Raw genomic sequence first — 13828 nt, 5'->3', positions numbered from 1 at the left:
TTATAATATTTACATATGTGAGCTGCATATTACGTTTACCTATCACAGCAGCATTCTTCGTTTCTTCATTTTCTGAAATCTCTCCATAATATCTTTATTACTTATTGTTTCGAATACGTCTCTTTCAATATAGGTCACCATACAATCATTCAACCATGTGTCTCCCATTGCATTCCGGAGTACATTTTTTATCAGATTCATCGCTGAAAATGCCCTTTCTACGGTAGCCGTTGCCACAGGCAAGATAAGTGCTAGTTTTACCAACATATACACCAAGGGAAAAGTCAGGTCTTTTTGTTTCTGAACCATGGTGTGAGCTAGTTCTGAATTTTTTGGCCCCATATCATCTTTATTGACCCCATTTTATATTACAGTTCTGATTTTTTATACATAAAAAAGTAGGGTTTTTTTTTATAAAAATTCAAGTGGGGTCAGGGGCCCCCACCTGACCCCTGTGTATCCGCCACTGCTCGTGCCTCTAGGCTCTAGTATCATGAGATTATATATACAGAGAAATATGTTACAGTTAAAAGATATTAGTACAAAAAACTGTACACTCAACACAATATTACACGACAAAATTTAAGTGGCCGCTTGCAATCTCGAAATGTGAAACAGGTTGGCATGCAAAATGTGCGGCATTTCCGGCTCAATTAAACCGTTTACATAATTAACAAACCGGGGAAAGCGATATGCTGGAGGATCGGCGTGACCAGAAAGCCTGGAGTTGGACACTACAGGGGAAGTGTTCAATCGCTTGCCAATACCAGCGGAGCAGTCTGGTATAGAAAGCACCCGTAACAAATCCACAGGACTCAAATTACTTCTGCTCGCATTTCTTCTCCAACATACTCGATATATTAGTGAAGCATTTTCTTCATTGTTTACGTGAACCTCTTTGGGTATTATCGAAATCTACAAACGTACGCATTTTTGCAAGAGACTGGAATTTGAGTCTAGACGAAGACATGGGTGTGCATTGAGACTTGACTCTTGAGATGGTTCTGAGGTGATTAAGATACCAAAGACATCTTTTTATATAGGAGTATATGTAATATGTAGTCGATATTGGTATTTGGACATGTAATTATTGTCTAAGATTTTCCCAATTAATCATTATCTATTTTCATAAATAAGAGAATCAATAGTATTAATGTTTAAAAGGGGTGTCATAAAGAAAATATCTTTACATGACAATATATAGCTTGTTTTCATATCTTAACAAGAATTTAATAGATTGTGTGGTTGATTCTAGTTCAGAGAGTTAATGGAAGAATCTCGTGGATTTTAACGTATATCTGGTAAGATCTCGTGGAGTTGGAAAGAAAATAAATGCATAGAAATACTAAGGAATTCACCATTAATTAAACAGTTTTTCTAGTGCGGGTCATGAGCACATGTTAAGCATTAAGAGACAAGAGCATCTTCAACGGTGTTGGCTATAATCGTTGTCTAAATTGGACCTGTAAGACATTATGTAAAATTTGGTGAACCTGTAAGACATTTTGTTTCAATGGTACTGGCTATATTGGTTGGCTATAATTTAAAAATAGTATGTTATTAATATTTTAAATTGTTAATATAGAATATATCAGTTCACTATAGTAATAAATGATGTACAATCTTCTTACAGACCTGTAGAGGTTCGACAAATTTAGCCATCCATAGGAGATTGGCTAAATTTATAGACAACAGGTGAGCATGGCTGGAGTTGAGTTTTTGGAGCTGTTGGCTAAATTTTTTTATTTTAAGTTGCCAACTCACCTTTTAGCCAAGGGTTTTAGATGGTTGGAGATGCTCCGAGAATCATAAGTTTAACTCATTTTTTATTTCTGAAAAAAAAAATATACTCATTTTGATTGGCTCTCGTTTCTTTAAAATGGTGGACCCCTGCATATACAACAACCACACCAATCAAAACGCTCCAAACATACACAATTTAATGCTTAGCACATGGACACACACTAGATAAATCCTTTATTAAACACTATAAAAAGAAGACTTAATTACCAAAAAAATATTAAACTTATGTGATTTTTTCATTTTAACCATAAAACTGTTTTTGTTGCAGAATAATGCAATTAAGTATACAAAATCAATTTGACATAACCCAATTTTAATGAATCTCTAACCATGGTTATTTCATAGCTGACATGAATGCCGCATACAGCACAACACATCAATTTTTTTAATTTAATTTTAAAATTTTACATAATTTATTATACATACATAAAAAGTCAGCTATATTTACATTTTCTTTTTGTGCATAAAAATTCAAGTGATAAATTTTTATTTAGGAAAAATAATAAAATAATTTATGAAACTAATTTTTTTAGAAGTATTATAATGCATGTCAAACTCTCGTTATCAGATCATCAAAAAATTGCAAATTACCACAATATTTTAATAATGCTAAAAATTATAATATAGTGTTAATAATCAAATCCGAATTTAACATCAGTGACAAAAAAAATCCGAACCTAACATCAGTGACAAAAAAATCATAGTTTGGTGCTAAGTTTCTAAATACACAATAAGTTTGGTGGCGAAAAAATCTATTTTTTCTTAAATAAAATTATCAATTCGATATAAATTAATATAAATCACATGATAAATAATCGATATACAGTACATGATAGACGGTGGTTTCAAAAAATCACACTAACATCGTCGCATTCGAACATAAATTTTAGTACGCTCTGTGTTTGTGTAGATTGTGAATTAAGATTTTGACCCTTAATGAGATAGTAAAAGTATTAATAAAACCCATGTACTAAATAATTTCATTAGTAAACTTGATAATATATGTGGCACCCATCTTAATTTTAACTTAACCATGGTTATAAACTAGTGAGATTGGGTTTTTAAAATAAAGTTTTTAAAGTTACTTGCATTATTCTGCAACAAATATATAATTGTGGTTAAATTGAAAAAAACATGATAGTTATATAGTTTTTTTGGTAATTAAGTCTAAAAAGAACTATCAATACTCCCTCCGTCCTTTTTTTAGTTGTCACATTTCTATTTTTGTTCGCCAAATTGACCAATTTTTGACCAAAGATTATAAGTCACTCTTTCATTATTTAAAAAAAAACTGAAAATTACATCTTAAAGTAGATTAAAAATTCTTTCCGGTGACATATTTTTTATATTTTTTCAATTGATAAAACATTAATAAATTTCGGTCAAACTTTGCTTAATTTGACCGGCACAAAACCAAATGTGACAACTAAAAAGGGACGAAGTGAGTATTATTTTGGCGTTAGAATTTTAAGAGTATCTCCAATAGTCTCTTAACTCAATCTTGAATATAATATATACTCTCGATTTTAAATTACATGTCCACTTTCTATCACATAATTTAAGAAAAGTAGATTTTGAGGGAAAAAAGTTGTATTAAGTTATTAATTGAACATAATATGTGGTATATGGTTGATCTCGAAAATATAAATTTGAAATACGTGAAGGAGAGTTGATTTCGGAAACATAAATATACATTGAAGGTTGAAGTAGACAAGTATTTTGAATTTTGAAACAGATTTTTTTTTCTAAAGTGGACATGTTTTTTGAAACGGAGGGAGTAAAATATTGGTTCTTCGTGATTTAACGTGGGTTCAACTCCCACGATACTTCTTATATTCACTTCTTATATTTTTTTATACTATTAAAAGTGAGTTTTTTTTTTGAAAATGAGAATAAATCTCACAAATATGAATCGGCAATTCACCGTGATAATTCTTTCATTCAAGAAAGTTTATTATCTAACCGTCGGACATGCAAGATGACCGGGGAAATTTAGACAATATAATTTTAATGTCCGAAAAGAAAAACCGGTCTTCTTCCAAGAATCCTGAAAATAAAACAAATGAAACAAGAAAAATATAAGACGATATATATTAGATTACATAAATTATAAAATAAAAAATATATTCAATAATTAATTATTAATAAAATCATGTGTATATGTATGTGCTGATCAAAATATTTACACAATTATGAGTCAATTGAACTCTTAATTAAGGCGCAATTAATAAAATATAACGCCCTTAATTAAGACACATTAAAGTCCTTTAAATAAGGTACAATTAACATCCTCAATTATGAGGCACGGTTTACGCCCTCAATTATGAGGCCCAAATAACGCACTCAATTATGAGGCACAAATAACGTCTTCAATTAAGGCACAATTAACGCTTTTCTTTCTGAAGGCGGATCCTTAGAATTCAGCCACCGCCACCACTGCTACGCTATCTCTCTTGCACACGACCGCAAATCATAACCTCAAATTATCAACCGATTACTCAGCAAAGCACAGATCAAACAAAAAATTTAATTAAAATCAAACAAATCACTATAATCAACAGCAATTAATCATAATTTAATCGAACAAAAGAAAATCATTCAACTGGAAAAAAACGAAAGACGCATACGTTTCATCTTTGACGGCGAGATTGAGGAGCGCGAGAAGTGCGGACTGAGCGGACTCAACTGAGTCAGAACAGAACATATCGACGAGCATTATCATATGAAAAGAAGAAAGAAGATAAATATATGTGGACCGAGTCCAAAGATCTTTAGAGAAGAAGGATTTGATAGTGCTCTGGTTGAATAACACAACGTAGAGTAAACCACAAAGAACAAATATGTAAACGCCATTTTCGATGATTTGAAATTGAACTTGAATTGTTGATGATCCATCATCAAATGGTACGAACCCTTTGAATGCCCCTATGATTGATTATTCGTCCGCCCTCTCTCGATTGAACAAATGGGTTATCAAATCAAAAACAGATTTTTTTGCTCTAAAATTGAGAAAATAGTTGGACAGTCAGTAGCTCTAAAATTGACGAGAAAAAAAAAATAGTAAATTTAAGAGTGATTAGAGTCTAGTGTTTATTGAAGCAAACAAAATTATCATCCTTTTCAAATTTTAGTTTAAGAGCCATTATAAAAAAGCTACTGGACCAGGCTATTCAATCTCTTTTGTTAAAAGGCAAGCGAATAGGGTTGCTCATTTAGTAGCCAAATTACCCTGTTCTCTGAATTGCCAAAACTTTCTTACGTCTCCTTCAGGTCTGTTGTTGGACTGCTTTTATTCAAAAAAAAAAAAAAAAAGCTACTGGAGATACTTTAAGAATTTATAATTTCATATGAATACTCCAAATTTCTAAAACTTTTAGAAAGAATCAACAAAACCATGATATTTTTATAATAATTATAAATCTTAATTAGTTACACTAAGATTTTCATAATAAAAAAAATCTTTTGCAGAATACACCCTTTTGTGTTATATATACCACTACAAAAAGAAAACTAAAGTATGCAGTCTGTTCTTTTTGTTATATTTTCAAATTTCAATCAGTTTTGTTACATAATTTATTTGTTTTTAACGTGTTTATTATCCTCCTCCCCATTAATTAATTTCGTTGGGATTAGTTTTCACTCTTTATTCAACTAAATAAAATATAAGATATCGATGACCCTTGACGAATCATGTGCTAATATATAAACTAATATAAAACTGAGAATTTACCAAAAGTACCATTTTTATAAAAACAATTATAATTTTACTATCTTTTTAAAATATTCATAAAATATTAACTTTTTTAAAAATATTTACAAAAATACGATCTGCAACCGATACATTTAATTGACCCGCACGCTTTCAAAGTATGTTGCATTTGTATAGTTATATACTTCTACTCACGAGCTCGTCTAATTCTCAGGCACACCATACACTTCTACTTGTAATATACGGTCGACATTAAAAACAAGGGATTTTTTATGATGTGCCCATGTGCACACAGTAGTCACTAACTTTCATGAGAATAGTAAGTTTTGATTGGTGGATGAATAATAAATGTTGATGGCTAACTCTCATGAGAATAGTAAGTTTTGATTGGTGGATGAATAATAAATGTTGATGGCCCCCTGCATATACACCAATTCCACCAATAAAAAAAGCCATTTTCATGAGAGTTGGTGTTTATTGTGTGCCCTTGGGCACACATTAGAAAGACCGCAAAAACAATGCGAACTTGTATATCCATTTCATTTTGGTATACCTGCCTTTTCTCTGTACCATCTTCATCAAAAAAGCATCAAGGGAAAATAAGTTCCGAGTACAGGTTCAAGACTGCAAGCAAAAAAAATGTTACATTTAGAAAGAAAACACAAGTTTTATCCAGATGATCTCCATATCCTCCCCTCAAGTGATATCACCATAACAGACACATCGTCATGGTACTTGCGGCGATCTCCATTTGGAATATCAAGCAACTCATGAAAGTCCATTCCTGCAACAAATGTAGTATTTATACTATGAGTTTAAGAATTTAGGCTAGAGATGTGAAACTATGTTGTATCTGTATTTAAGATGAATATAGCTGTTCAGCCATTTATCATTGCCCCAGAGATAAGAGAGAAAAACTAGTAGGACTTTTACTGCCAATAGATTTTTTTTTTCAGGTGGTGGGGTGGGGGGCGTGGTTTACATAACTCTAACTGGTAGGGGCGTAGTAAACCTTGCATGGATGGGCCTCGATATATAACTGAAATATCCGGTACCAACATAATAGAGCTAGTTGTCCATTTAGATTGGCTAATGTCAATGTACCATTATTAGAGCAATATAATAATTTAATTGAATACCACCAATAATTTCTGTAAATTGATAGGACAATGTACTTCAAACAAATTAAGAACTGTTGAGGGTTTTGTTAAATAAGATTGTCTTTATTTGTAGGTTGAGTCACGTAGAAACAATAGCATGTATTAGTTATTCTCATTTGTGAATAAATTTTATTTACAGATTCTGACTAGTACAAGTCACATTCTATGTATTACTGAACACTACAAGTAGCCCATGATTCGCGTAGCTAACAGATTATTTGCTAAATAGTGGTATGAACATAGAATTTTCCATCAAACAAGGATAATACATGCTGTATTATTTTAGTAGCAACTCAAGTTAATTACCTAACTTCATCACTAGAGGTAGAGTGGAAAAGAAAATGAAGTAACCGGCTCACAACAACTTATTTTTGACAGAGATCAGAGAGGTTACTCACCATTCTTCTTGGCAGCACGAAAGAGAAGCTCTGCAATGAGATATTGTGCAGGATCACCTTCAGGGACTTTTTCCATGAACCACGTGATATGGGCTACAACCTCTTCATTGCTGAAGTACTGATAAAGCCCATCAGATGAGAGCACAAGAAAACGATCATTTGATGAAAGTTGGAGATGCAATACAGAAGGAATGCAGCTTATATAAGGCGCCGTTCCCAGGTAATCAATCTGGAACATCTCCAGAAGAGCCTTATTGCATCCTGGCTGGAACCAGATTCAAGCAAATGTTATTATTACTGATGTCAACAACTACTATTGTGTAACAAACCATATAAATTCAGATTTGCCAAGATGCAATTCTTCAGAAATTATAATTTTGGATAATACAAATACATTTATACTTGCACAATGAAAACCTGACACCATGTCAGGTGACCCTAAAACAACAAACAAATTCCATACTTGTGTATAGTGTATACTATATGATTTAGTTGTAAAATCATTATACATTATAAGCTATTAAAGAGCAAATTGCATCCCATAACTTATCGCCTTTTTGATATTGATGCTCTTTTGGAAAAATTATTTTGCATCCCATAACTTCCAAAGGCGTGCTAAACTGCTAATATGCATCTCCTGGAAACATTTCCATCCGTTTGTCAGTAATGTAGTTGAAAATAGGTGTATTTTATTCTCTGAACACCTTTCCATGGGGACAACGATTTGAGTACACAGAAGAACATGAGAAGATTCAGGAACATAACCCCCCCCCCCCCCCCCCCCCGAAAAATCAACAAAAACAAAGGAACTACGAAAGTTATAGATCTGAAAGCAGCGTATACTTGAGAAATTAAATGTTGACATACAAGAATAACTGAATTTAGGGAGACATTCTTGGAAAAAAAATAAGGAACATTTCCGTTTCAACTGCGATACTATCAAATTAGGTGTTATATGTGTTCTAAAGTATTAGGTCATATCTCCATCTTGAAGAAAACCAGGTTAATTTTATTTATCAAGACAATTGCACGAAGAAAGTATATTGAAGGTAATTCTAGCAATGTTTTGAGAACCTACACATTCAAAGAAAACAGTTTTGTTTGTTTAGCATGCAGGTTTGATGTTTCAGTATCCACTCGATTAGAGCTATGTAAAACAAATTGCAACTCGAAGTACACTTCTTTCTAATATGTCTTCTTTCAACCAAAACCCTAAGTTCAAATTTTACAAGGAACTTTATTTTCAAACTATATAGAAATCAGTAATCTTGTATAAGTTGCAAGTGCACCACAATTTATGCAATAACTTTTTTAACATGCAGGACGTGAAGGTGTATCCCCTAAATCGGTATAAAAGGAACCAAAAACATTTATATTGAATAACATGCACTAAATGCAGAAACACGGAGGCACTGAGTGGCAACTATATTACAAGACGCATAATTAGGATATGAGCCATCATCATGATCACACAGACACCAGCCCAGCTACACACACGCAGACATCCTTTATAACTGAGGAAAATGGGTGCAAAGTGATAATGTGGTTATATTATCTTATGGTGCAGATCTACATGCCCACACAAGCATATATATACAGCGAAGTGGTTTGTTGATGGCATGTAACCCCGGCCCGATACTTATACACATTTTCATCCAGTGAACCTTGTATGAATGACAAGTATTCATCTTTGGATTCAACCAGAGCAAGTGACATGAAGTTAGTCATGTATCATTCATCCAATTATAATGTCTGCAAAATGTAATTAAGTGAAAAGTGTGCCAGAGGGAATTCCAGTTGGCCGTTGATAGCCCCACTCTCCGTACTCTTACTAATTGTTTTACAAAAATATATGTCAATTTATAATAATACTAACAGATTGTAGGCACCATCACTGGAAACAAAAATCGAAAAACAATGACAACTGAACTCTTTTTGCATTAAATTTATGTTGCTTCATGTCCTTTACAAATGTGTGTGTCATAAAAAACAAAAGTATTGTGCCCTGAAGCTTGATCCATGGGGAAAATATAATTTATAATATATATACATGAAAAAAATGAGAATCTCAAAACTAAAACAGACGGTAAACTAACCTAACCCAAATTCCACACCTCGGTAGAGATGGTATATCTGATCTTGCATGACAATTAGATGTGCAAGTTAAAAGATTAACTAACCTTTTTAAGAAACCCAGCTCCGAAGGCTCTCGTTACTTTTAATTGTCCTTTCACTCGACCATTTATAACAGCTTGGTTGTCATCAACATGCTCCGATTTTATCCTTAATATTTCCTGCAGCAGTCAAGCAATACAGGGGTTTAAAAGGTTGTGCACTCAATGAGTCCAACAATTTGAGTAATTATTAGAGAAATATTTTGCATTCACATATAAATTATTCAGAAAAGATTTAGAGAAGAAAAGTGTATCATCTTATTTTATCCTTACTGGAACTTGGCGGCATTCCTGGTCGGTTATTAGTCTACCTTATTTTAACTAAGGTCGAATAACCGGCTGAGCATAATGAAAAAATTCACATAAAACTATAACAAGTAAACTGGTCAACAAGACCCGGATCATAGCTAGTATTTTAGCATATGAAAACCTACTGGTTTGATTATTATTTCAGTCATCATACTAAATTTCATTTAAGTCAGACCAAACGATATAAAACTGGATCAATATCCAACAATATAAAAGTATACATGATTACATATTCAAAGATCAAAGCAAAGGAAAAACTCCAGAGAGCATCCTAAAGAATGGACTTGATCACATTTTCTATGTAATATGTTTGAAATATTGATTCTATTAAGATAAACTGAATGTTGACATTCTTGGTGCTATTAACATCTTCGCTAATAACTAACTTAAAAAAGTAAAGTTGTGACATATGTTGACAGTTGTCGCATATTTTGACCAACTACAGTCCAATTGCCTGGCAATTAATCAAAAGTAAATTTTACTAGCTTATAAATGGAAGTCGACGAATTCAGAGGGAGAGACTTATTTCATCTCAAAAGTAAATAATGTTATTCAAGAACACATTTTCTGTAATATTTCAACTTCCTGATTACTACCATAGGACGGATACTTGTTTATGAAGTCACCCAAACCAAATAAGACCTACTTGTCTGTAGGGTTTGGGACACGTACCTTATTTAATTGCTCAGAAAAATGTTGGAAATAAATAGCAAAAAAAAAAACATTTTATTTTTTATTTTGTAAATTTTTTAGAAGCCTGACGTGCTTTATACTATTTGTATACAGTAATAGACCTTTAAATAACCCATAAAACAGTTTCATTCTGATAAGTATCAAGATTCATAAAATAAAAAGCAAAGATATTTGAGAAATCATTATGTTCAGAACTACTAAGAATGGAGCAGCACACCTCTTCTACACTTGTGCTGTGATCCGAAGAAAGTTGTACCGCTCTCATCTTTAATCTGCAAATAGATATTTCCCTGTTTTTGTTCAAATCGCTGGCCTGGCTGTTCTGATTATGTATTGGAGATTCCTCTGATATTCTGTCAAGCTCCATCCTTACAAGGGACTCTCTTGACTTATTCTGGTTCCTGGCATCATCTCTTAAAAATGTTGAACTTTGGTGGCGATCATGAGGTTTTTCTTGAGCCAAAATTGCACGGCTATCGCCTAGGTTCATGACATATACATCTTGATCCTTCATTAACATAACCAGGACACATGATCCCATCAAAGCTAGCTCTGGGGTTCTGTCAAGATCTTTTTCCACCATTTTCATGTAAGCCTCCTCAGTTGTTTCGAGTGCCCGAGCCATTGCTCTTAAAACATTGTCGTGATCAACAATACCAGTTTTGCATCTCCTGATAGGCCTAAAAGTTTCCGGTTCTGGTATTCTTTCCTCAGCACTACTCTCTTCTCTATGCCAATCATAATTCCAACGTAACAGTTTTTTTCGCAATGATTTTCGATTTTGGTAGAGTTGTCTAATTTTGGAGCTGATAATTGACTTTCTAGTTCGTCCCTGTCTAGTAACAGAAGAAGAATCTAAGAAAATCTTGGTGTTCGCTGTCACACTATTGCCAACATACACTTCTGAAGTTGAAGGCTCTTCAACAAGGTTGTTACAACTACCTCGTTTTAAGTTTAACTGTTCCTCCCGAAAAAAACCCTCTGGACATATATTTGTAACATTTTGCACTGAATTGGAATTTGAACGAGTTTTCTGCTCAGTACTGGACTGAGACAACTGAACTTCATTGTCTTTTGCTTCTATCTGAAGTAGTTCATATAGTCGTTTGCTTTTCCTTGCCGGACCAGCAATCTTTTCAGTTGACAGAGGACAAATTTTAGTGCCCAAGAGACTGGGCTCCTCAGACCTAATCAAATGCTGGTCAACACCTATTTCCTCAATTTTATCACCATTAGACTGGTTTAAGGCAATACCTATAGTACTTAAATTTTCTGAATTACCATAATGTACATCCCCGATGTGCGATTGAGTATCGACCATCTGTTGGCATTGTGAGTCGGTCAAGGTGTTTCTCGTTTGGGTTAAATCCAGTTGCACATCCCTGTGTACAGATTTCTCTTCATAATCCCAAAGCAATCCTTCTAATTCCTTGTCTATCGATTTGTAAAGATGGCTCATAAGAAATTCCGGTGCATCTGGACCACTAAAACCATCATAAATACCAATAAACAACCATCCTTGCTCCTCTGAAAGCACCACGTGAACCCTATCTTCACCAGCTTTTCCGTGAGCCCACTGCAGGTTACGGGTCTCCCTGCACTCTCCTTCTAGTGGTCCATCTTCCGAAAAGTTGTGGGACACTTCTGTTTGAAATCTTGGCTCTTTAGGATGCCAAATAAATTGGTTAACTGGCTGAGGAAACAAGCGTTGCATCCAACCAACCCCTGCAGAATGTCTTGAGAAGGTTCGCAAAAGGGTGCTTCTCATAGGACCACTCACACTCCTCACTAGATGGCGGAAGCCAGGCCTTTTACGGACATGTGTAAGTGGTGCAGAAAAGTTTGATTTATCTGTTACCTCCAGTGGACCAGATATTGCCCCTTTTTCAATAGGTCCAGACATAAACCCCCCTCCCCGATCTAGTGGACCTGAGGCAAAACCTCTTTCCAAGGGTCCAGACATAAACCCGCTCAAGGGTCCAGAACAACGTGGCACAGGTTGCAAGGGAATTGCAGCAAATGAAGAGGTGCTTTCAAATGAAGCAGCAGGCTCTAGGGCATCGGTAGCGAACAATGCACACTGGTTTCCAGTTCGAGCTGTAGAAACATTAGCACTAACAGAAGCCCCAGATATAGCTTTAAATGTGGTTTCTGAAAAACTCTTATTGAGCTTATGCAAACCTGATATATCTTCAATTGTATCATGACGGAATGACCCACTCATTGTTTCAGAATCAATAGTACTTGAATCAATAGTAAACCTCTCAGAATTAGACGGCGTAATAGCAGGAGAATCAAAGATCATGGGTCTAACATAACAAAAGGAGTGACCTAACCCTTCATCTAGGGGCTCCAAGAAATCCATCTCAGCAGCACCTTTCCCATAGGATGGCACGAAGCATCCCACGACACGCGAAGTCCCATTCCCCATTCTAAATTATTCTTACAGTCTCTTAAATATCTAAAAACCTTGGCAATGAAGATTTTCTATAGCTAAGAATCATAAGCATCCACAAATAACTAGACATGGTGGCATTCTCTTATAACAGTACAACAAAACATGCCATAACCCCACTAATTTAGCACCAATTAAGATTAATACTATATCATGAAACACCATCAATCAAAATGAGAAGCCAAAAATTTAATGATCTGACCTGATGAAAGATGTGTCCAAGCTTGAAGATCAAATAACAGATCTACTAAGCATCAAGACTGCAATACATAACAAATCAAGAAACCCCAGTAACTCAATTTCTTTAGATCAAACAAAAAAAGATAGGATTTTTACAAAACCCCAAATCACCACAGTATCAAATTCAGCTAAAATCATCAAAAACCCAGATCAAGAAATGACCTAAGGAGTGGTGAAACACAACAACATTGAATGAATAGCAAATAAACAAGATACAAGTTGGAGTGTATAAAAAAATGAAAGAAGCCCAGATGAGAATCTAAGTAAAGAATATGAATGGAGAAGTGAGTGGACAGCTATGGTGGGAGAAATAGTAGAGAGAGATGAATATGTGGGGGACTGTGCCTTAGTTTAATGTAAGCAAGAAGGAAAAAAGAGAAAAGAGAAATGAAGAATGGATTTGGTAGGCTAGTGATGAAGCTAGATTGATGAGTTCATCAAATAAAGAAACTCTCTTTCTTGGGGTTTTCAAATGGTTTGGGAGGGTAAAAACAGAAGAAAAAAAAACACATTACCAACAAAAATGATTCATTGTTTTTAGTTGAAAGTCTTACTAGTACATAATAAAAGTAGAAAATGAGGTGTGTAATAGAGAAATGGGGTTGGTTGATTGGGTTTGGTACTTTGAATCAGCTGTTTGTGTATAAATTAATGTTGGGTATGTATATTATTGTTATTATTTGCAGAGAATATTAGTGAGAGGGGGGAGTAAAATAGAAATGATTGGTGGGGTGGATTGGTTAATGGCGGTGCTGTTAGAGTCAACACCACCACGAGCAGTACGACTAGTATACCTCTCTCTCTCCCTCTCCCTCTCTCTCTAGTCTCTCGTGTAAATTGTAATCATTGTCAATTTGTCATAATTGTAAGACCGACGTGTTCACTCC

General features: G+C 34.2%; 1 protein-coding gene across 1 annotated transcript; it reads right to left on the bottom strand.

The window, feature by feature from the left end:
• Positions 1–6023: 6023 nt before the first annotated feature.
• Positions 6024–13667, bottom strand: LOC108223377 (protein phosphatase 2C 32). Its single transcript, XM_017397606.2, has 4 exons — positions 10464–13667; positions 9251–9364; positions 7071–7335; positions 6024–6296 (listed from the first exon to the last, which is right to left on the bottom strand). The coding sequence occupies exons 1-4, from the start codon at positions 12675–12677 to the stop codon at positions 6181–6183; spliced, it is 2709 nt and encodes a 902-aa protein (XP_017253095.1). The 5' UTR covers positions 12678–13667; the 3' UTR covers positions 6024–6180.
• Positions 13668–13828: the final 161 nt, after the last annotated feature.

Source organism: Daucus carota, chromosome 5, assembly GCF_001625215.2.
Source record: "Daucus carota subsp. sativus chromosome 5, DH1 v3.0, whole genome shotgun sequence".
NCBI lineage: Eukaryota > Viridiplantae > Streptophyta > Magnoliopsida > Apiales > Apiaceae > Daucus > Daucus carota.
Note: the sequence above shows the minus strand (reverse complement) of the source record. Positions and strands in the feature narration are given on the sequence as shown.